At 44.6% G+C, this 25,855-nt stretch overlaps 1 protein-coding gene across 1 annotated transcript; it reads right to left on the bottom strand.

The window, feature by feature from the left end:
• Positions 1–12,196: 12,196 nt before the first annotated feature.
• On the bottom strand, positions 12,197–22,060 carry LOC142582773 (uncharacterized). Its single transcript, XM_075692800.1, has 4 exons — positions 21,874–22,060; positions 21,432–21,508; positions 20,207–20,763; positions 12,197–19,845 (listed from the first exon to the last, which is right to left on the bottom strand). The coding sequence occupies exons 3-4, from the start codon at positions 20,724–20,726 to the stop codon at positions 18,704–18,706; spliced, it is 1,662 nt and encodes a 553-aa protein (XP_075548915.1). The 5' UTR covers positions 20,727–20,763; positions 21,432–21,508; positions 21,874–22,060; the 3' UTR covers positions 12,197–18,703.
• Positions 22,061–25,855: the final 3,795 nt, after the last annotated feature.

Raw genomic sequence — 25,855 nt, forward strand, 5'->3', positions numbered from 1 at the left:
GTTGTGTACATTCCATTCTCTACGATGCACTCAACGTATTACGTAAATATTGTTCTCATAAATAGCCATCGCATCCTTTTTATGCGATCCCTCTAATATATTGATACATGCATATTGCGTGTTTCTTGTGGCCGATGCATGTGGGCGCCCCGACGAAGATGACGAATGCTCTCTGGCTCTCGAGTTGTTGGCTGAACTGGCCAGCGCTGCAGTTACCTCTTTTAAATATACTGTTATGGAAGGATGAACAAAGAGAGGAAGAAGAAGATCACAAGACACTGGCTGCTACGGGTTGTTGGTGGTCAGCCATGTTAACTACTCAGACTCATTTTGTATATATGTTATAAATATAATCTTCTATACTCCGAACATCCCCGTAACATATTGGTGAGAGGTGCAGGGTACCATGGCTGGAAACGGAGCTCCGCAGTGGACGTCGTATCACCATCCGCACCATAAATGACAGTGAGCACTCGGGATATACGTCGTTGCCGCCTCCTACGTCCTCGTCGCATGCTGCGTCGCTGTCACCTTCGGTTGTCGTGCAACCCAAGGATCCTGCAAATTTCTGCGGGACTGATGGCGCCGACGTTGAGTGGGTGGCCATGCATGAACGCGTGAGTGGAATCAACAGATGGGACCCTACGCTTATGCTAGCTAACCTGTAGTTCTACCCAAGAGGCACAGCAAAGGTGTGGTACGAAAACTATGAAGAGGAGCTAACCAGCTGGGACCAATGCAAAGAGAAATTGAGAGTTGTTTGGCAAACCAGCCGGCCAATCACGACATGACAGAAGCTGAGAAGGTCGGGCACGTGCTTAAGGGCATTGCTGACAATGCGTTTAATCTGCTCATGTGCAAAAGCTGCTCTACAATTGATGCAATCATTAAAGAGTGCAGACAATTCGAGCAGGCCAAAAGCTGACGCGTCTTGCAACCATTCACCAGACTTCCCTATACTGCCGCAACGTTGACGTGTGAAGATCAACCCGCACAGCAGCACGCATCGCCATCAGAGGACGTGGTGCGAATTGTTAGACATGAACTGGATGTGATGGCGCCCGCAGCTTTCTGTTCGCTTAGCCCTGATGTTACCACATTTTCAGTTCCTCTCGTACAAGCCATCGTTCGCCATTAACTTGAAAACATCGGTTTACATTCTGTGTGTGCTGTCGCCCATTCCAGAGACGCCCTTCTACTATTTTCACTCTACCTCGACGTTTCTCTCCGCTTTATCGCATCCCGACTGAGTGGAGAACTGTGGATGACCAGCCTATATGTTTCACCTGTCACCACATTGGTCATGTCACAACTTGTAGCCCTCATCACCTCGCACGCCGACCAACCTGAGCCGTTTAGATGGAAATTCCCGCAATGTTTTGCCTAACAGCGCCGACAACTCTGCTAGTAACATGGGGTACAGCCGCTCACCATCGCCACGCAGACACCAGTCTCGTTCACCGCAAACACATCGCCCATCTTCTCGTTCGCCACAGCCACGTCGACTTTCATCCCCTGTGGCGTTTGGCCACACCCTTTCAGAAAACTAAGAAATGCAGCCCTCGGAGGTGGTGCTGCATTACCTACTACCACAGCAAATCCTCTGTTTGTGCCCACAAGGAGAAGTGTAATAGACGTTAAAATATACGGCATACCTGTCCAAGCACTCATTGACACTGGAGCTCATGTATCGGGGATGAGTGCTAGCCTACGTAGACGTTTAAAGAAGTTCCTCACCCCAGCAGCTGCCCAGAAATATGTCTCTTCAGACCACACTGACTGGGACCTCGCTCTATGGTTTGTCACATTTGCTTATACTTCCTCGCGTCACGACACGGCCGGTTATTCCCCCAATTTTCCCTCGGTTTGGACAAGAACCAGCACTGCCCCTCGACACAACCCTCCCTGTTCACGCGGCACCAACCAGTGAATATGCATTTGATGCCATCGCCCGCTGTGCCCACGCAAGGGAAATTGCCTGTGACCGCCTTCTGAAATCCCAAGAGAGTCAAAGGCGTTTGTACGACTGGCAACACTGAGACGTGCACTTTCCCCCTTGTTCTTTGGTGCTTCTATGGTCTCTGTCGCTTAGGTCTGTCCGAAAAACTGCTGTCTCGTTACACAGGCCCATACCGAGTGCTTTGTGCCATGACTCCCGTCACCTACGAGATCCCCCTGACGTCCCACCTACTTCCCAGTCCAGTGAAATCGTGCACGTTACACAACTGAAGCAGTATCACCCTGCCAGTGATGACATTTATATGCTCCGGGACGTCGCTTCTGCTGCCGGGGGTAATTATACATGCGTATTGCGTGTTTCTTGTGGCCGATGCACGTGGGCACCCCGACGAAGACGATGAACGCTCTCTGGCTCTCGAGCTGTTGGTTAAACTGGTCAGCACTGCAGTTACCTCTTGTAAATATACTTTGTAAATAGTCTCCAGTCCAATCCTGTGTTTGCGTAACAATATTATGGCTTTACAGGGCAAAAAGGCTATGCCAAAGCACATAGCTTATATATGTATCATGCTGGTTCACCAGCCGCAGTGATCGCTGTGTTGATCAGCGCCATCGGCCTCACACAGGAAAGCTAGCGTAGACATATAGTGATTTCAAGTTTACTAGACTTGAAATGCGCGAGAACAACTCCGGTGTGTCACAAATATTTGATAGCGCCTGCCACTTAGATGTTTCGTGGTTGCCTTAGGTTGGCCATACACGAGCATGCGCTCGTATCTCTTATGTTTTAGTCCCTACACCAAGTGATCAGATAGTAAGCAGATTTACCCTGTCATGCTGGTAACACAGAGACACCGGTTCTCTTCATTGAATTAAAACCGCGGCTGATCATGCGCATCACGTGTTTGTGCCCACCCGAGCAATATTTCCGCATGCTGTAGTTACCGATGCACCGAGAGGCTTCACTGACGGCCTTATATGAATGTACATTGTGTAAATTTCACAAAGTACGATCTAAAACGTCTTGAAATCGTTCTGCAGCACGCGACAGCAATACTTTCAAGCAGCGCCATTCTGGATCGCACAAGCCAGAGAGGAGGAAAGGCTCTCCGCACGCCCTTTTCCTCCTCGGCCGATGAAAAGGTCTATACTCACAGACACTGTTCTGTGGCAATGAAAGGAAAGCTAGGGGGGTGAAGCTTGTGCGCATGTGTTACTGTGCCAGATAGCATGGCAGCGTTTGACAAAACTTTGGGTTCTTTGTAGCAGGTACCGAGTCAGGGTAGCTTACACATGCGACTGTTTCACGTTTGCCCAGATGCTGACGAGAAAAGTAGCAATATAAGTGAAATTTAGCGCTCAGTTGTGTGTTTTGTCTTATTTTTCTGTTGTAAATAAGATGTGTTTTCATTTCCCTTCCTTGAACTAATGCATATATATAAAAATGTGGGACCTTTCGAGTGGATATATATATATATATATATATATATATATATATATATATATATATATATATATATATATATATATATATATATATATATACATATATCGCACGCACACACCAAGTTTTGCAGCAAACACTTTCAACATTTAAATAAAAATCCTGTGGCATATAGCACAATTCGAGTCCATGAGCTGGCCTACTTGAAGAGGTGAACATCACTTGCACAAAGAATTGAAAATGCATAATTGATTTATTAACAAAAAATCACTAAGGCAGTTTTTAACTAATTACCTTATGGCACATGTTGCAATTTACAAATTCTAGCTGGGAAATTCGCAAGGTGGATCCACTTGAAATGAATTCTCAGAATGGCACGTTTCGAGATATTAATTCCAGAAGTCGGCAAAGAAATGCTGTGGTGTTGCAGTTAGTTTTTGTGCTTCAACGCATAAAACTATGTTCTCTTAAAGGGCCCCTGAAACGGTTCGGACAAGTTTGGTAGATGCATGGGGTACAGCTAAAGTTAATAATTCACATCACAATTTGAGTGAAACGCCTCATATTAAGAGAGCTACGGACGATTACAAGTTACCCTACTCCATAGTCGCATTTTCCCCTCAACACGTTCGCAGAGTAATCGGGGCTAAGCTCTGCCTTCACTGGCTCTGCGTCATGATGGCACGTCATGTCGTTGACTTCCGGTTCTCTAGGAGCGAGCGCATGAAGCCTCTCCGAACTCTCCGCCAGCTGCTTGGCAGTCGACCTCAAGCGAGAGCTATCGAAGCAGTGTGCGTTGCGAGCATTCTGTTGCAGCGCTGAACTTGTCTGGTATTCTGGTAACTTCAGGAGATCTGATGTGGGCGTTTTGACGGAATGGTAGAGGCATAAACTCAAGCTGATGAAGGAACTTTAGCGTAGACGTACGTGAGCTGCCCGATAGGTCTACACGGTCCAGCCACCCGTTGGTGCAGAGCTTAACCAGCCAAACAAAGAGCTACATTGCTCTAACCAAGTGTAAAACATCTTAAACATTTCAAAAACAATGTGTTAATGATCACGCTCCTGCGAAAAATTTACACCAGCAGCAAAGAAGAATACATTTCATTATTGCAACTTTGTGTGGTTGAGCTCTGTGCCACCTGGTGGCTGCACCATGCAAACCATTCACATTTGCGGTTATGCTCGTCCTGTGAAACGGTACGGTCAAGCAGCTAGGCCCTGTCCCCTTGCGCTTGCGTTTACCCTAATACCAGACTCGCAAAACGCTATTGCATATGTAATGTTCCACTGTAAAGTGACGGCCGCAAACACACAAATCTTGGCACTGATCGGAAAGCGGCAGTATGATGCGCTGCAGCCAGTCACCTCGTCTTCTGCCTTGCAGAGGGACACGATGTCGCAGTTTGACATACTGCCAGTCGCTACATTTGCAGTCCACAACGCAACGTCGAATCATAGTGCTCGCGAAAAGACTGAGACCGACTCTGACTGCAGAGCTCTCATCAAAATGAAGCATGTTATAACACAAGCAGATGACACTTGCTGTGTGCCAGAAGTGCTTCAGTGAGAAATTGTTCTTGTGCATTCTCTTTCTGTTACTTTATTTTTATAGAAACAAATTAACTAACATTCCAACTATTACAAACATCATTCGTTCACCGTAAAGGTGGAAAAATTAACGATGACGCGTCCTGGGCAGCCAATCGGATAGCTCGCCCTACTGACGTCAATTGGATGATTTACGTCATGTGGCTAGGGGCGGCTGAAAATTCCGCCGATAAGTGTGCTGCAATCAGCAGCGATGTAAATTTTTAAAACCTTGCAATATATTACACGCTTTACATTGACCACTTAGATGTGTCAATTAATGATCAGAAGGACCTACTCTAACAACTCAGTACGTTTGTACAAAATCGTTTCAGGGTCCCTTTAAGTAAGTGCAACAACAGTGCATTTTTATCGCAAGTTTGACGGTGCATATCTCATAAATGATGTCATCCACACAATTCATTTCAAGCAGATATGCCTTAGTCTGACCTGCTAGAATTGGTAAATTGGAGTGTGTGCCATAAGGTAATTAGTTAAGAACTGAATTAGTGAATTCTTGTTAATTAGTCAATTATGCATTTCAATTTTCTTCAAGTAGACTAGTTCATGGACTATAATTGTGCTGCTTGCCACAGGCAAGCTAAATAAAATTTTTGAAAGTGTTCGCTGTGACACCCTGTATATATAGAAGCGCTCTCACTTGCTCACTTTGCCTCCGTAGGTTTTCCTTCATTGCAGAATTTTGATAAGCAATGCAATGCCAGTAAGGGCACCTTTGTTTTGAGTAAATCATAAATCACAACATAAGATATGAGCTTATAATGTATCCACTAGGCATCTCAAAAACACACAAGTCTCTAAAAGTTGTCCATGTGTGTAGGAGCTATATAATTCTTTTTTTTTTTAATATTGGGAGTTGGGAGTTACCTGAAGTTGACTAGCACGAAGAAAATCGTTAGGGCATCATAACCGCCCCTTAGTTCATAACTCTACACTTACCCACACTGAGGGCATACAAATATTCAAAACTTTCGAATAGGGAATCGAATAGAGTCTTATCTGATTCGGTCTTCAAATTGAATAGTCACTATTAGTAAACGTGAATATTTTTTCTAATACTTTTCTAATATTTCGGAATGTGAACTGTGCCCAAATAAACATAAAATTGGAGCAAAAGTTTGGTAAATTTTCACCCCCCGTGGGCATAGTACAGACAAAACATGAGAACTTGCGCTATGGAGCTGGCTATGTCACTTAGGTAGCCATACTTATCATTAGTAGCCATTAGGTAGCCATTATCATGCTATCATAGGCACTCTCTGAAGAGACCTTTGCATGCGAAAAAACTTTTCTCCTAATGATTCATTTGTGCTTTTACAATGCTTCATAACATACTATGTAATGACAGAAACTTGCTAACCTTAAGAGTGCTGGGATGTGAACATCTTATCGGCTGTTCATTATTCAAAAAGCATTCAATTCGATTTGCTTCTGGCACGATTCTATTCATATTCAATTCGGTCCCAGAAATCGCTATTCGCATACCCCTAACCCATACCCAGAGATTTTCTCATTTATGCCAATTTACCAATGTCAAGGTGCATGTACAGTCATGGACAAATGAAATGCAAACAAGAAGTGACTAAGTACAAGATCTTTTGCAAGTAATAACCCAAGAGCATGATCTTGCACCACTATTTATCCAATCACCAAAAATGGTGTAGGCCTCGCACTAAGTGCCCAAGTCGAATTCATGCCGGCATTACACGAATTGCTGAACGCCGAAATTAAAGAATGCATTCTACTTCGCCCTACCTTATCTGTATTTGAGTTGAGCACAACTGCAGTTTTTCATTTGCTAAACAGTAAACTGTTTATTCAAATGCAGAAAATTAAGGGCAAGGGGTGAAATTCTTGCTAGTTGGGTTGTGGGTGGGAGAAAAGTGTAGTAAGGGTGAGGGCATGTGAAGGCAGGTAAATTTTTCAAGGTGAGGGACTAGAGTTTGGTATGAAGGGAGGAGAACAAAAAAATAGGGCATTTGCCCACCTGTAACCATAAGAGAAGTGGTATACAGGGACACTAATGAAACTGCTCTTGGCGCTCCCTCTTGGAGATGTCTGAACATACACAGCAGTACAACTCCTCCATACTTATAACTTTCCCCTTTTTGATGGTACCCTAAAGATAAAATTAAGTTGGGCTGTATACAAGCAATTACTATTCTACAAAGCCAAGAAAGCTACTCTTGCCGTGAGAGGAGGCTTGATGAGCCAGAAAAGATGCAAATAAAAGGAAAACCGAGTAGCAAAGCCACCTTAGAGTGTAGGGTGTATTGCGTGTAGTCTGCCTAAATGGGGGTATGTGTTGGTTTGTAATTGTCACCATGCTACGGCGTCTTCGTGTGAGAGGGTCTTGAGTGGAGGTGGGTATTGTCGTCTGTTCAATCTCTGGTGTTGTAGTATGGCATTGTATTATAAAGGTATGGGCTTCATAGATGCGGCCATATTTCTCTCTTGTGGCGCCCGGGAGGCATGAGCTCAGTCTACACCGTGCGCACGCTGATTTCCACGGAGGGACTCATGTCCTGGAATCCATACTATTTTAACGTCCAGGAATTGGGAGGCTTGTTTGAGGAGTCAGTGGGTAATGGAAGATATTCTGCCTCTCGCATAGCTATGGCAACCTGCCAGCGAGTCAGCGATAATTGTGACATGCTCGTTGGTTAGACTAGAGGCGATGGCCAAGGCGATGGCTGTCTCCTCCGTTACGAGGGCGCTGGCAGTGCAGACCGTCATCGAGACCACCTCTTGAAGGTTATGGTCGACAATGCTGGCCATCATGGCTGCTTTTTGGGGGTACTGCACGGCATCTGTGTATATCTGTCTATATAGTGTGGTGGGGAGACTGCCATATTTTGTCTGTAGAGTCTTTGTGCGAGCTTGGCGACGACCGGCATGACGTTCCGGGTGCATGCTTCTGGGGATAGGGGGCTACCTTAATGTTCTCCCAGATGTTGGGGGCCAGATATATTGCTTCTTTGCTGCCTTTGCCATGTGTGGGGTAGCCTAGGCACTCTAGGACTGTTCTATCTGTTGGTGTGAAGGCTAGGCATTCTTGTTGGCTTGTGAGGTGGGTGTCTATGATTTCTCTTATTGTGTTATGGACTCCTAGGGCTTCGAGTTTGAGTGTGGCTGCTCCGGATGATAGGCCGAGTGCTTGCTTGTATGCTTTCTGCAGAAGTACGTCTAATTGATCTTTCTCCTTGGGAATGAGGGGCAAGTACGGGTCAGCGTAGGCAATGCGGCTGATCATCAGAGCCTGGACGAGCTGTGTTATGTCGTCTTCTTTCAGTCCGTATTGGTTGGTGGTGAAGTGGCTGACCATTCACATGATTTGGAAGGTGGTCTGCTTGAGACATTGGATGGCGTATTCGCCTCTGCCATCTTGTTGCATGTGGTGGCCGAGGATGCGGACGTGGTATACTACAGGTATTTCTTTGCTGTTGAGGGCGAGTGTGATGTGGGGCTTTTCATTGAGTTTTCTTCATGATTTCTGCCGAACAACTAATAGTTCCGACTTCTCAGGGGAGCATCGGAGACCACATGTTTTCGCATATTGCTGAACGACATTGGTCGCTTGTTGGAGGGCGTCTTGTTTCTCCCCTTCAGAACCAGTGGTGGCTCACCATACCATCCTTACAAACCCAAGTCTTACGAACTGTGGTTGTAATACTTACAATTACATATGCACCTTTCTAAGCAACCACACGGCCACAATAGGCATTGGCTCACTCAGAACCCCGACGTTACCTACCCGCAACAAAGGAACCCCACAAGGTGCTGGTGCTCTATCACCCACCCTTTTCAACATTGCTAGGGTGAAATTACCTAACAAGCTCAACGCAATACCAAAAATCAGGCATGCAATATATGCCGATGATATCACTATCTTCTAAATGTGAAGTCGCGCTGACATACTGGCACAGGGGGTTTCAGAGCAAAATTACAAAAGTAGAAATTTAGTTTTCATATTAAAGAAAATAAAGTTTTGATAGAAAACTGAATAGGCCTGAACCTATTGTTTCTCTTCAGTGTCCCTCTAAACCATTTTTTGGCTGTGGTGCTGTGCACTGAGAAGCTGAAATGTTTGTACTATTAACCAAATGATACCCACAATTCATTGCTTCAGAATGCATTAACAATAAACATGGAAGGCGAGCAAAAATTTTTTTAGATTCTTGTGATGGAAACACAAGGAAAAATACCTTAATGCTCTAGACTTATACCTTCTCTCGTTGCTGGAAATGGGGCCATTTTCAGTGCTTTGGTATTTCCTTTTATTTCAATAAATACTACTCACAAGACATACTATTGTATATCAAACTTTAGCTTATTCATTGCAATATTGATGGAAGCAAAACAAATTTGATTGCACATTTTTTTTTTTTAAATCGGAATTCCTGTGACAATCTTGTAGCTTCCAAAAAGTGTGAACAAGAATAATTTTGTAATTTTACCTAAAAGTACTGAGAATAAAATAAGACATAAAATAGTTGCCTTGCCTATGGTTTACCAACTCATCCAAACTATACCACAAGAAAAACATTTATGACCGACGTTAGCGGAAGTGATGCCCATGCTACGCAGGAAAGGTGTCTCTCTGTAAATGTGGACAGGAACACGCCACAAATTGTGCAGAAGTTGCACGATTGGACTTGTAGTAGCAGGCTCGTGGCTCCTTTTTTCCTGCTTTCTGTAACGCTTTTACAGTAATGATTATCCGTGCGAAGAATATCTGCTGCTTCCCTTGTACTCAAATGAACATACTTGGTCAGAGCCTCTCTGAAAGCAATCTCGCCTGTCCATGCTCCTTGAACTAGCATCGGAGAGTTCATGTGCCGTGTTTGGTATTCCTGGTTAAATACAAGTCCATTCTCATGAGCCGTGTTAATGCAGTAACAGACTAAACCCCTAGCCGAGCTGCTGTGGAAGGTGACTCGGAAAAGTACCTACCCATGCGAAGGTTTTGGGATCGTTCCCCACCTGCAGAAAGTTTTTTCATCCACTTTCATTTACGTTAATTTATCGTTTAATTTGTTTATTAAGCACAAGTAATTTCCCCTATGTTGTCCTTGGTGTCAGTGTTTGTTGGCTTCTCATGATATGACTAATAAAAACTGGGCCCGTTGGTTAACCCCTTTCTTCTCGCTTACTCTTGTCAGTTTTTTTTTAAAGGACACCATGTGACAGGAAGCATCTATTATGTGTTTTACATGCGCTGTTGAAACATTAATTAATAAGAGTGACCCAATGAGAGGGAAAATAAGATTGCATGCAATATTACTGGAATGTAAGGATAAAAACAATGCGAACTCCAGAGCATGGGCCATAGCTTAAGACATTGTTAAAGCAGCATAGCAGTTGAGTGAAAACTTGGCAAATCTGACAGGATATGCAGAGTCTTCACCACTGTTGCCATTTCAGTATTGTAAACCTGAGCCAGCTGGAGTGCATGTTTTGTATTAACCAAATTTGGAAAAGCATTAGAGGCCAATTTTGACAATACCTCCTGTCAGTATTTCTCCGGTGCCACAAAGTGACAAAGCTAATTGAAAATAAACGTGCAGTTTTCAATACATACAATGCATGGAATTGCTTGTAGAAGTGTTTCAAAGGCAACATTTAGCCATGGGTTTAAAACCTGTAAGTCAAATTGATTGATTTTATATTGCTTGGCAAGGAAAGGGTTAATGTAACCCAGGTGGTCGAAGTCAGCCCGGAACACACTGCTGTGGCATCTCTTATAGCCACAGTGTTGCTTTGCATTGTTAAATCGTGTTATTCAGCTACTCGTTGAGAAATCACATTTTCATTTTTCTTAATTACCTGCATTCGAACTACCACGAGTTGACTATGTTTACATGGTCATATGTGCCAGCAACACTAATCTGTGCGACTCTTCTTACTCCTCACCCTAACATGGGTCAAATTTATACTTAGATAGCTCTACCCACGTGTGTACCTATGCATGCAAGCCTTGAATTTTTCTGCAAGGCAGCAGATTTTGGAGCATATTCACAAAGTGCCACGAATGTTCACTCCAAATGTACTGCAGTACTCAATATGAGCTCAAACACGCGAGCCATGTCCACAGCTACACTCTGGAGAAAAAAAAATGGAGAGGGTTTCGCCATTCCACAAATGCACATACCCCCACTTTACGCTGCCTGCATTTTTCACATAGCGATAGTACAGTGGCCTGCAGAGCAGCCCGTAAGTCCTTAGCCCTTTGCGCAGCATGCCTCATCATGGCGCATGCTGCCCTAGCTTCATAGCTATTCTTGTTTTTTTATTATTATTGTTTCTTCCTTTTTTTATCTGTGATGAAGCGACAGCTGCTCAGTGGGCCAGTGTATTATTGCTCCACAAAGAAAGCAGAAGACGGAAAGCAGGGGGTTTGTGCATTGCTCAAACGGCAACACCCTCTCCACTTTTTTCTCGAGACTGTTGCTGCAGCCATGGCTCACGTGTTGCAGCTCGTATTGAGTGCGGCAGTACATTCACCCCATCACAATGCAGTATAAAGATCAGCTGGCTGTTGCTAGCTTTGTCTTTAATGTAAGATGGTGTGCATGCCCATTTGTTCTCAGAACGTCTTGATGAAGCAAACAAACAGTAGCATCAAAAAGCTGCAACCTATGCATCAAAGAGCAAAGAATATTGCACCTTAAGCCACTACAGGTGGCGAAGTAAATACAGAGTACAGGTCTAAGAGCATTTGCACACAACCTAGTTTGAGAGGTGTGGCCTGCCCACTCAAAGCTGTAGCTCTCTTGTGGTTTTGTGAATTCCTTCTGGATTATGCTGGGTCACACATGAATGCACTTCGGTTTGAAGCACAATGCTCAATTGACTTCTTGTGCCGTCTATGCAATGCATGGCTCTCACTTTTCTGGCACTCTAACTGCAAGTGCCAGCTGATGCCGTATCAACAGACTGCGCCAGTATGTAGAAAGGACTGCACCACCAACTATAAGTAATCTGCTGAAAAAGTTAGCAACCGTATATACTTGCCAGAAGGAAAAATTTACACGTGCCCTATGCTCGTGTTCCCTTTAACAGTGGATCACACTGTACAGGAAGCAGTTGTTTACAAACCAGGTAGGGGAATGAAGAGTGTCACATGGCAACAGGCATGGAACTGTACCAAAAAAAATTTGGTGTTAGACATGACGCAGGGCGATCTTTTTATTGGTTTATTGATCAAGGTACACATTCTGATGAGCCTACTTTTGCATGCACAAACTATACACATGATACAGATGATGCACCAATTTTGTTATTTCTCAGTTACCTATTAATGATCGGAATTGTAGGACACAGCTTTTACACAGTGTGGACATTTAAGCAATTCCAGTACCCGCACCTGTAGGAAGGAGCATCGTGTCCAACCAAATTCAGTGGGTGAATTTATGGAAAGCATGGAATGTTGTGGCCGCTGCTTGCCTGCGGCTTCTGTAGATGCCAGTACACAGTTTGCCCTTGAATTGTCACTGGGTCAAACTAGGCGCTCTCCATGCAAAGCATGTACTTTGCACCATCAGACTATCTGAGTAGACCGTGAACATTTTGCTGTATTCTTCTTCAGTCCAGAGTCTATATTCAAAGTATGTTGAGATGATGTTTAAGACCACTCAAGACACGTACCAAATGGCATTGGAAAATGTTGGCGAACGCTACGAGGAATAAACCCCTTCCAGTGTTTGTGGTCTTCTGCAGAGTTCAAGGATGCTAACTGAGAAAGGGATTATCTTCTGAAACCATTTTCTGATTGAACTGTTGTCTGGTGTACTGCAGACAGGCTGTAAACAATGCATGCACCCAAGACCACACAACCTCTGCAGGAAAGCGCACATGCAGGGAGGCACAATAGAAAGGAAGATACGGGTCATAATTGCCAAATGTTTTTCGAGAGTGCAGATAGAATGCTGTAGTCTAATCAAACGTGTGAGAGAAATTTGAATACAGGCAATCTTGCAAGTTAACCTTACTTTCAATCTGCAAATTTTATGGAGCGTACTGATGCAGTGGGCAACTCAAACGCCACGCCATCAATGAGTGCCACCTGCTACACTGAGACATTGCATTGCATGTTATCGCATGAAAAAGTGAAAGCATTGAAGAAGGTGATCGATCCACAATGCACACACGGGCAAGAACTAACAGCGAGCAGACATCCTGCGGCCTGGCCAATCGTTTTGGTCTTTCAAAAGTTACGCTTGAAGCTGCCTACTTTTTAATGTAACCGGTATAATCCACAAATACTGTTCTCACCATGCTAAGGCAGAGTACTGGACAGGGTTCTAAGGTGTCATTACAGGCTACAGTAGCAATACATATAAGAGCCATGACTACAGCATGCACTTAACCAACTCGCATGGTTGCACCAACACTGGTGACAAGAAAAGAAAAGAGAGAGAGAGAAACACTCATCTTTAAACACACACGAGGGCTACTACAGTTTGAGTAGGCATGAAAAGCACACCATACTTCATAGGAACTTTTTTTATATCCGATAGGTACCCAACCGTCCACTTGCTGGACTGTTCTCCCTCTTCACTCTAAAGCACGACTTCCCTGAGGGGGCAGGTGTGGCTACACAAAAGCCTGCCATCCACGAATGCCACAGCTGTGGAATCTGTGCAAGCAATGAACATTTCAGTGTTTCTGTTTGTTTTGTTTTTCTTTTTTTGCAGCTATGTGCCACCAGAAACACACAGCCGCTGCTGCAATGGTGTACAAGTGCAGTGCACGCACAAAACAATAGGCACATTTTTATATAGTTGTCGCAATGAGTGTAAACACTGCTGGAGGATTTGGCTTCAGCTTTCTTCTTACTTTTTTGCACACACTTTTAGACACCTTACATGCATCTGGAGAGGTCACGACAACATGGGAATGTTAGGTTATTACATTTTATAATGAAATTTTTGTGAGCATGTGACTATTTCCTGCGAATGTATAGTTAGATATCAAATCTTTAGAATATTGCAGATGAAGTATTATGACAAGGCCGTACATCAGCTGCATACAGCCTTCTATTTGGAACTGCCGTCAGAATAACATGAAACACCTCTCTGAAAAATAATTTCTGGTGCTCTAAATAATCTTTAACCACATGCAGATAATTATTTGTTTCTCGACACTGCACGGTGCCTGCCAACTTTTTGTAAAGAGATTTTGGACGTTAGCAACACTGAGACATTCAGAAAGTGCAAATGACTCCAGCAGCTTCAGCAATCACATTTTCCACCTGCTTGCAATGATTCTCTAGCAAATGAGAAGTGAACAGGGTAAATATGCAAAACGTGACACAAAGCGTCTTCACTACTACATATGACGGAGAAAAATAAAGAACACTTCACAGAAAACAGTCATGCAGAGAAAGCAAACAGACAATCTATCAAATGGCAAATAAGTTTGGCACTGCAAACTATATCCCTAGAGCATCAAAAGGGACACGTTTATCGGAACTTTCATGAGGTAGAGCTGTATCTTTGGTCAGTATCCTTAACCTTGTTGCCATAAATTTGGCACATATACAGACACATATGACAGCACAGTTAGCACACACATGGACACAAGTCACATTACTATTAAACAAAGACAAGACACTAAAACAAGTGGCAGGATAGGATGCACATTTCTCTTCTATGTAAGAGGAACGTTCACACAAATGCGGACACCCGTACAGCTAGTGGAATGTAAACACCACTTCCTTGGAACGCTCGCGAGCATTCAGGCATTCCAGTGTCTGCGAAGCACCCAAGAATGTTACAGTAGATGTGACAAGTATCATGCCAGATTTGGTACTCCAGGGCTCAGAATGAAAACATTATTCTTTGCAAAAATCTGTATGCTACGCTTCACCTGTTAAAGTTCCTCGACTAAAGCAGCTACACAGCCACAGTTGCTCTGTTGTCACAGCGAAATACATTGTGCTGTCCTTGCTGGATAAAAGTGCTTTCTGGTTACACTCTTGTGATCGTGTTCCAACATGCAGTGCAGCAGAAAGCAGCACAGTAAAGCGATTATGCTACATGTCCACAGTGAGACAAGGTGACAAAGCTACATGACTGACTCATGATATCCTATGGAGAACAGCAAAGCTACCCTCTGCCCTCGTTACATAGATCTGCTACCCTTATGACTGGCCTACATTGTTTTTCACTAAAGGTGTAGCAATCTCTCTTAACAAAAAGTTATTGAATGCAACTTTTACACGCAAAATCATTGGCAATCAAACGCCAGCCTTGTCACACCTCTACAGCCATTCTCTCCCTTTAGTCACTCTTACAATGCCCATAGTTGTCCCACTATGGACGTAGAACAATGTCTACCATGCTATGACAATCGTCATGCTCAGTTTTGGCATTGTCGTGATGGTACTGTTCTGGACACGTTTGAAAGCACAGACAATCTCAGAGCTGCAGGCATCGAAACTTGTCAAAACCTCCGTAACTTCTTGGAAGCATCACATCCAATGTTGAATCATGAGCTGTGAAAGGCCACTTCCCTCACTCTAGCAGCCACATTTATTGTTAGTCACGAAAGATAAGGAACTCAAAGATGTGAAATCCCTATTTTCCTTCTTGCAAGTTCAAAATTAGCACTTGCAATCTGAGTTCTTCTCTTTAAAACTGCTTTTTTTTTTCTCTCTCTCTCTGACACACTGCAGTCAATCTTCTGTGCAAAGCAGCCTGAAACAGCTGAAGAACATTGCAGACTAGCTTCTAACTGGTGATGACAGACAGTAGGTGCCACAGTGCCAAGCCAGACAAAAGTGGGTGCAATGTCCTGTCTTACTTCCATAGTTTGTATGATTTAGCCTGGTTCCTTACAATATGCAACACTGCAGTCTAATGTGCCTTCCACAGCTCAATGAGAGGATAATTCACACCCACAAGGACGACGACAAACAAGAGTGACAAACAAACACTGGTTTCCACACAAAGTACCCTGAGTAATGTGCAAGCGCAACGGTCTCTCACATTTCTGTAACGTGGCATAACTTCTGCACTGACTGGCTCCCTAATAGGACCAGTGTCAACGGTCATTTCATTATGTTGCAAAATAAAGTCGGTGCTCTTTGCAGTGAGCACAAGATTAAATCCTTGGGTAATTTAATTTCTTTTAAGCCACTGCTGCTTTTATCTGGCAGTGGAGCTCTATCAACAAAGAAGCTTTGTTGCGTGAAGAGATGTTCTTGCTAGCCATTTGTACAGACAAAAACTCAATATCATGAACATGGATATAATGAATTATCTGATAACAAGGTAAATCTAAAATGTTTTGTGCCGGTATCGATGCGTAATTATTATATGCTTACAATGAATATTGGATGTGGCAAATACATTTTCAAGTCAGATTAAACTTCATCATAACAAGGGTTTGACTGTATTAGCAGTGTGTGGAAACTTTTAGCACACTTGTACTAACAAAGTGTGGAAACAGGAACAATGCATAATTTTTTTTCTCCAGATGTTTCAACAAAAGCAGTAACAAAAGCAGTCTCAGTGAAAATGCTGGATTGAACCAGAAGCATCTACACATTAAGAGGAAAGCCACATTCAGGAATGCACAATTTCATTTTTTTGGTTTACTAACTGTGCACTATTTGCAGCAGGCAGTCACTTGACTTTCATGTCATTACTTCAGGATTTGGTTTAACACAGCTCAATAAATTCCAGGTTTAATTGTTAATATTCACACACATGTTTAGGTGACCAGATTGAAGCGACAAACAAGATTAAACAGTAAATGAATCAATGGTAGTACAAGAAAAAAGTGAAGTTGTCAGCGCACTACCTCTATAAAGTGCATCTGTGCTTACAGAACGGTAATTTAACTGACACAACATAAACATTTTGGCAATTACACTCTCAAACAAGTAAAATTATATTAGATTTGAATGCATTTATACTATAACACAGCATTAATGTTTGATGCACAGGTTCAAATACCATAAACATGTGACACATAACTGGGGAGCATCTCATGCTCATAAGTTACACCAGTCCATTCATGGGGGCCAAATACAAATACTCTAGCAGACTAGGTAAGTGCTTTTGATGACTTCGTGTCAACACGTTGCTAATTTCTTATTTTTTCTTATGTGTTGCCACTGCATTTCTATAGGGAGTACTCACATGACATCACATGCGCCATTTTGTTGTCCGTTCATAGTTTTCACTGTACAGTTAAGTGGATCGACATGAAGTGCAGCTTTTCGCCGTGCTGGCTGTACAACAATATGGCAGCCTTGGTGATGTCAGTGCATACCTCCTATGCTACAGAAAGAAAAGAAAGTATGATGTACTGCATTTACCCAAATATAAATCAACCCACAAATGACAAATTTTTTTATCTCCGAGGGCTTGGGGAGGTGGGGGTCAACATGGGGATTCTGGGTCCAGGTGAGCCTGCGTTCCCTACTGTTTGAAACTTATGACGGGTTGTTTGTAATGTTCATGAAATATTATCACAAACAAAATTTGAGACTTTTATGTTTTGCAAAGCATTTACAGAAAGTAAACCTATAAGCATTTTTGGTTCATTTGTTGCATAGCTTCCAACAAGGGAATTTTAACTTACATGAGCTAGCCTTATTTGTGCAAGTAGCAAAATGGTTGTGAATGAGTAAACATTCATAACTTTCATGAGTTCCGCTCTATGATGCAATTTTGTCAATAACTGAGTGTGACTGCCAGCCAAAAGGAAAGTACATATAGTTCCAAAACAAAAGAAAGACCTTATAGCAAAATCAAACTGAGTCCGCATAGTGCACATAGAAGTAATTGCAAACACATAGAGCCTGAGTAAGTTAAGAATGCTGATGCAACCAACGACCCACAAGTAAGCTACAAGTAAGCCTTTCCACATTGTTTGCCAAGACCTTGAGAAAATGTAACTAAATTCAAATGTCCACTACAGTACAGCAGCGACACGCACAACCTGCACAGAAACAACCAACTCAACTACATCATTATATTTACATGTAATTTGCCTTGAGTTTCAGCAACCAGCCAAAGCAAAGTAGTCAATTGTTCTGTGTTACTGATAGCCTATGATTACAAAATAAATAAAATACTGGTTTGTCTTAATGTTCTATTCCACTGCAGTTATCTATAGACTTATTCAACATGATGCCAAAAGAGTGGCAGTCACCTTTCTACATAGAGCGAGTAATGCCTCAATTTCTAAGAGTAAAGTTAATAGGCATTATGGAGGCCTTCCATCACCAGCCTTGAATCAGCCAAATAGAGTTTCTACAAGCAGCATAATTATTTTACAAATTGGCTTCAGTTCTGCTAACATTTTGTCTCTCACCAGTGTCACAAGCAAGAAAACTTGCCTTTCAGTTGACGTTTAAAGTATTTCTTTACTTTGGTTAATTGGCTAATGAATAAGCTCAATGATAAAAGTTGCACCAGCATAACTCCAAGAACTTATGGCCAATTTATTAAGAAGATCCAGAGTAGAATTTTTCTAGAGTTCATTTACACATTTGTTAACATATTCCCTTTTACAGCATTATGAAGGAGCGAGCAGGACTATTTCACTTTGAGTTGAATTACACCTGGGTAAATACAGTACATTCCTACTTTGACTAATTGGTGAGCTATCTTCAAAAAGAATAAGAGCTCAAATGTGCCACAGTCACGCAGCAAGCATCAGTGGGAATGGTGCCTAGTCAACGAGTGCCTTCTCGTTGCTGTGCAGTGCCATGTGTGCCTTGAGCGCTGCAAACTGCAGGAAGTGCTGGCCACATGCCGAGCACGAGTATGATGGCTCACCCATGTGTGCCTTGAGGTGGCTCTTTAGGGTAGAAAACTGCGAAAATGCCTGGCCACACACCTCACATTTGAAGGGTTCGGGACCCAGGTGCAGCTTCATGTGGTTGCGCAGATGCGTCTGTCGCGTGAAGGTCTTTGAGCAGATGCTGCAGCGGAATGGCAGCGCAGGCTCTGGCGGCTGTGGGGACAGCTCACCGAGGTGGATCTTGGAGTGCGCCTCGAGATCCGCCGCCTGCGCAAAGGCCTCACCGCACAAACGACAGGCAAAGGACGCCGCCCCCCCTTGCTCGTGAATCTTGACGTGAGTCCGCAGCGTTGAGGCCTGGGCAAAGCCAAGGCCGCACACACCGCAAGCGAAGGGACGTTCGCCTGTGTGGATGCGCATGTGCGTTTTGAGCTCGTAGGGGCGCGAAAAGGACTTGGCACACAGGGCACAGCGGTGTGGCCGCTCGCCTGTGTGGATCTTCATGTGGCCCCGCAATGTGGATGCTAGAGTAAAGTCCTTGCCACAGACATCGCAGGAAAAGGGACGCTCGCCTGTATGGGTGCGCAAGTGATTACGCATGGCTGATGACTGGAAAAAGCCCTGGCCACAGACGTCACAGACAAAGGGCCGCTCGCCTGTGTGGATTCGTAGGTGGCGCTTGAGGTCATAAGAGCGCAGGAACTGCTTCTGACAAACATCGCACTTGTGTGGCCGATCAGAGCTGTGCGTCTTCCGGTGGGCTCGCAAACTGTTGCTCGTGGAATAGGTCTTGCCACAGAGCTCACACTCGTGCGGTGGCTCTGAGGGGTTGATGCCATGTGGCAACTCTTCTGCATACAGCCGGAGCTCCTCTTCGTGCTCCTTGAGGTGGCCCTGTACTGAGCAAGGAAGTGTGAAGGGTCGGTCACAGATGCGACACAGGGAACTGTTTTCGAGCTTATGTGTGAGCTGGTGCCTCTTCAGGGATTCCAAGTACAGGAAGTGCCTTGGGCAGAAAAGGCAACGGTGTGGTCGTCGTTTCCGATGGAATTTTGTGTACTTCCTCGACCCTGAAATTGAGACAGCATTGACAACGAAAATGGTGAACATGAGAAACTGTACAGCACAAGCTGTGGAGCATCCTAGTACATGATTGAAGGTTTTGCAGAAAAATGTTCTAGCTTTGAACAATCAGAGCTAGTAGCAACAACATTCAATGCACTCAGGGTTAAAACTCAACTGCTATGGGATGCATCTGATATTGTGCACAAAGCAAATTTCACACTTCCTTTCTGGGGTAAACTAACTATAAAGGCTGTGTGATGATCTTCTGTAGCCACCGACAAGACTGTGTTGTGAGCACAAAGAAATAAAATTTCCGTAAAAACTTGCATGAACTCATGTACCTCTTTTAAGTTTGAAAGCACTCACCAATAGCTGCTTGACGATAAGGGCCACCATGCCGCAAATGAAAGACGCTGTGAATGCTGATGCTCTCAAAAGTTGGAAAGAAGCGGCCACAGACATCACACTCGTGCTTCCTGGAAGGCAAGTGAGATGTCCGTGCATGCTGGAGGACATCTGATGCAGAGAGGAAACCTTTTCCACAGTAGTAGCAGTAGTGCAGGGTCTCCAAAGACGTCACAACTTCGTGTTGGCAGAGCTCTAGGCGAAAGCGAAAGTCACTCTTGCATCGATCACAGTGAAGTGGAAGCTTCCGTGTGTGCTTCTCCGTCACGTGACTTCGGAGAGTCTCGGGGATGGCAAAGCGTTCTCCACACTCAAAGCAGCAATATGGCTTGATGCCAGTGTGTATGAATAGGTGCCGAAAAAGAATGGCTGCACTTGTGGTGGAATACAAGCACAATGGACAAAGGTAACTTTCTTCCTGGTCGCCATTGAGCTCGTCGACTGGAGATGGTGGGAGCATTGAGGTGCTCAGGTCTTCCATCGCACGCTAAGGTGGGCTGGAGTGCCTCAGCTTTCTCCTGGAGAGAAGGCGTAATGCAAAAGAAAAGTGAGTAAGTGGTGTTTATGCTTTCTCATGTAAGTGCAGCAGAAGCATTTGGCTGAATTCAAGTAGATTGCCATTTAATCTGCATAGTGCCAGTAGTAAAGCCCACTTGAGCACTCTAGATTTTCTAATGAGAAAAAGAAGAAAGAAAAAAGACAACAGCAAAGGCAGTATGTGCTACTGTACGCATATCTAGTATGCATTACTTAATTACTACTGTTGTAAAGATTTTCTCATAACTGCTCAAGCATATACATTTGCAATGCGTGCCTCAACACTCGAGAGGTAACGGTGGAAGGCAGCGAAAAAAATTTAATAAAGCGGCATTTTCCCGGTGCTTACGCTACACAGCTAAAGAGGTACAGTGCACTTCCCATGGTATCACGGCAAACCATTCAAAATGGTTACCGCGCACAAGATAACCACCAGGCAACACAAGAACGCGCCACGTATTTGCTTTAAAAACAACTCATCAAAGTCCAACTCCGCGCGGCCCGTCAAGCGGCTGACACAAACGAATCGGTCACATGCGCCAGCAAGATCGCCGGCGATCACTAAACCAATCACGGCAGCCAACGCGCATCGAATCGATGTACGCCAGCGACGAGAGGGACAAATCAGCACAAAGACGGCTGCGCTTACCTGACATGTACTGGAAGAAAATCCGCCAAGTTCGAGTCGGAATGGAGTTTCATCCTATCGTTCGCTTCAATGCGACACTGGAAATGGACAAGAAAGGTCGGAGTTGAGGATCCGAACCCAAATTTTCGACGCGTTTTTCTCGCAGCCTGACACCAATAGCAAGTATTTCTCGAGGCACGAAAGCGGCACAGTTTCGTTGCCTTTGCGCGATTTCTATCTTATCTTCCGAAACTTAGAGATAAGAACAGGGACAAATCACTGTTGAAAAGAACATGCCGACGGGCCAATATCACAGAGAAAGAAATGACGCGCTAGACGCCTGATCCCCGCTCCTGCAACGAATAAAAAAAAAAAACGGCTCAAGGGAGACGCATAGGAAAAGAAAAAGGAAAAGCGCAGCAGAAAAAGGGAAGAAAAAAAGGACGTGGGGAGCCTGACTCACAATTTTTTTTCTTGCTTTTAGGACGCTGCGACGTGGTGGCGCTGTCACCGCACCCTAAGAACAACATGCGTTTTATCTAAAACTCATTGGAAGTTGTAGGCAAAACATGTTGGAAATTTTTCGTTTCAGAGAAAGGGTGAAAGCCAAAGCAGATCTAATTCAATCGTCAGCGCGTCTGATCGCCATGACAACTGCCTGCAGCGCCCCCTCGCGCCGCGCACTCGTGCCGCATGGTAACGAAAATTGACTCCCTCATCGAAAACGAAACTGACTAGTGCGCTTACCCGCGCGTTTATGAATTCGCTGCTGCGGACAACGGATGCCCAAAAAGCTTCTCTTTATTTTTCTTCAAAACTCAATCCATCTCAGCCGTTCGGTACAGTCGTGCTTCCAGGCCGTGCAGTGAACCTATCTGACTGAGCTTAGTTTGACCGCTCAAGACTGTCCAAATGAGCTCTCTTTCAGATACTTGCAGCATTATCACCTAACCCTTCCTCGTAATGCTCACATTTATTGATCAGGCCTGAACCCTCCGAAAGGAACACCACCTGCTGTATCTTCCTCTTGACTCTTTAAATCAATAGAGCAAGAGAGTCGAGCGATCTTCCTAGCAACGTTGTTTGTTTTGCTAGCTTGATCGGAGACCTTCAAATGTTTTGGCAGCAATTAAATCATAAATTTTACAAAATTCGCATACAATCTCGGCGCACGCCGTTCGCGCTATCCAGTGGTCGAGTTTACATGTGTCGTTTTTTTTATTTCCTTTTCTTTCTTTCTTTCTTCCTTTCTTTCTTTTTTTTTTTTTTTTTTTTTTTTTGCTTACCTCACATGTGGAAACGAGCCCTGCAGGCCCTTGAAAGAACGTGCGTGCCCTTAGCAGGCGATGTCTACCTTCACTTTTTTCAGTCACAAACAAAACTCTGTATACTGCGAACAGGTGTTAAGAAATAGACGAGTTGAACGGCAGTTTGAATAAGTGAATCCGGAGGAGAGTTGAAAAGTGAGGATTAACGAGCTCAGTCAAGAGAGGGCACGAAAAGGTGCGAAACCAGGGAGGCGGGGGACGAGTGCACAGCGAGCACGTGCGCCACGCTGCAGTGAATGCATACCACATATGTAAAGGCGTCACAACTTCGTCAGGTGATGCAATGGCGTAAACCTCGAACACGCGACGTGTTCGAGAGGCACAAACGATCCCACGGCTTTACTTTGAAATGATTAACTCACGCCACAGTCGAAGCTTCAATTAACAGTTTTACTGTGTACCGTCAATGACACGGTTCAGCTCACCTTCGAGCGTTTGGGCTTCTCACTATATTCCACGCCACCGATGTCAGGTGCATGCGTAGTGTCTTCATTCTAATACTTCTCGGATAAAAGAGGAGAGAGAGAGAACGTCATTTGACTCAATTTAAGGATTCGGGCACGTAGGTCAAAGGATCCCCGTACAACCCCACTGTACTACACATTTGTGAGTTCATTGAGTTTCATGACGTGGACGGCACGGTCAGTGCATGGCGACGGTCGTGTGCATGAAAGCTGACTTTGGCGAGCATAAAGACAATGGAAATACAAGTATTCAGTATATATATGACGGACTTTCTATTACCTGAGCCCTCGATAGCTCGCGGTTTTCAGTCAGGCACGTACCCAGGATTTTTGTTCGGGGAGGGGGCCGGGGGGGGGGAGGGGGCAAACCAACGTAACTTTTCTATGCAAATGAGGGGGTGGTGGTGTGTCTGTACTAGTACAAATGTGAATAATGGCCACCGTTCGCCACAAAGACGCGTGAACCTGCAAAAGAGAAATGAAATAAAGTGTATCTCACAGGTACGCCTGTGAGGTACACCTCTCCTTTATTTGGCAAACAAGGAACCACGTCAAATAGATTCGCGCAGGAAAGGAGCTCAGGAAGAACAATGCCAAGAACAAGTAAACAAGCGAAAGTGTAAAATAAAGATTTCTAGTTGCGTTTTCCTGAATTAGCTCTGAAAGAATTGTAGAGAAGTACATATTTGCTGAACAATAACAGTTATTTTGGATACATCGCTTACTGTTCTACCAAGTGCCAAAACTGACTCGTATTGTTATTTGGGAAGTTGGGTAACGATGCGTGGCCGCCAGTCCCGTACAACCGCGTAGAGCGCAGGACGCTGCGGTTCTAGACCTACTATGCCCACGGGGGAAGGTTAGAAAAACACCCACATAAGCACAGCAGATATTTGTTTATGCCAGGCGGCTCGACTGATAACTGTAGAAGCGTCATTCAGAACACACGGAATCATTCTCCACTTCCGGTGGCGTTTTCTCTGCTTCCTTTTTAAATGAAAAGATGTTGTTCCAGAAATATTTTCGCAAACAACGGCTAAATTTGCTAATTTCCGCTTCTCCTTCCTGTTTCGCTTTTGACTCGATCGGCTCTCTCCCTTAGTAGATCACTCAATTTCTCAACTCCTTGCGACTCTTGTTTCCAGTTGCCAATTTTGCGCGAAAAGTGCTGTACAATGAGGGAAAAACCAGACGAGGTAACGGGTGACATTCATATTTCTTGTGGCGCTGTATCGCATTATTTTATTTTGTACCTTATCTAACCGATATCACGGATATATGGTTCCGAGGATCTGCCAGCGTCGCGGCGGGCCGTCACTCGAGAATATAACGAAGCAAAACGAAAAGTTTTGTTCAGCTGCCCTGCCGTGGCTCTGCCTGCAGAACGGGAACACTAAATCCAACCGAGTACTTTGACGTGCCATCACGTGTTGGGCCACCACTGACCCACCAGGCTTGGCTTCAATCGCGTTGCAGTACGGTCCCTCCTTTTTTTTCCCCTTCCTCCACGTTCGGCTGCACGTCGCTTCTCTTGTTGCTCGCGCTCCAAGGCTGCGCGTATCCCATCGGCCCGTCGCTTCACCTCCTACCTCGCCGCTTCGATACTTATCGTATATATACCTCTGTAGTCTTTGCAGAGCCTTTGCACTCTTACGCTTGGTGCTTTCGAGGTCACATTGCTGTATCTGCAAGGACTACGCGCTACATAGCGCAACCGAGTCACGTCTATTTGTGTCGCGCACACCTGTACGAGCGAGGGGAGGCGCCAAGCCAGTAGCGACGTGCGAGCTGGCGCGTGGGAGAGCGCGCACATGCGCGTGGAGAAAGGAGGGGCCAACGAGCGGGCGCATGGGGGTGCACGCGCATCGACGACAAACTCTGTGACCTTGGACGGCTTTGCGTTTGACCTTGGCTCCGACTAGGCAGAGAAATGCTTCGAAATAAAAAAAAAATACTTTTCTGATTCTGCTTCCTAACGTGGCGCATTCGATTTACTTGGCTGCGCTGGCTTGCGCCTCATGCCAGTTCTCTCAAATAATCTCGTGCCTCATGGAGAGGGAGTTATTTACTTTGTTAAGCCAAGCGGCGTGCAGCGACATCTTTTTACAGCGAAGCTGTTTATGGTGACTGTTCCGTGAATTTTTTTTCTGCATAAACAAAAATGTGGGCCTATCCTGGTGATGCGGTTGATCCTGGTGATGCGGAGACTGCGGCTGATATGTCGAGGAAACATGTCTGCATGTGTGGAAGAATATGCAATTTGCTCACGGAAAATGCTATATCACCTGCTAAACTATTTTCCAGAGTGTTTTTCAGGCTCTTTTCAGACTCAAAATTCTTTCTCTATTGCACTATCCAGCGCTGGCGGTTGAGCTTATTGTGCTCTCCTTGAGGGAAGGCGTGCACGACGAACGGTTGTAAACACTGGCACTGTGCAGCTGAGGTGGATGGAGTTCTCACACAGTCGGTCTCAGTTCTCGCAGTTCACGACAGAGCACGTCTGCCTTCTGCTCTTCCACATCTTAAGTAAATAGAAAGCGATCCCCGGCACTGGCGTAGCCGATAGGGGGGGGGGCGCTAACACCGGCCACGTGCTACCCCCCCCCCCCGAAATATCTGTGTTAGTGTGCGGCCTGGCCAGACCACCAGACCT

This window comes from Dermacentor variabilis, chromosome 5, assembly GCF_050947875.1.
Source record: "Dermacentor variabilis isolate Ectoservices chromosome 5, ASM5094787v1, whole genome shotgun sequence".
In the NCBI taxonomy this organism is placed as follows: domain Eukaryota; kingdom Metazoa; phylum Arthropoda; class Arachnida; order Ixodida; family Ixodidae; genus Dermacentor; species Dermacentor variabilis.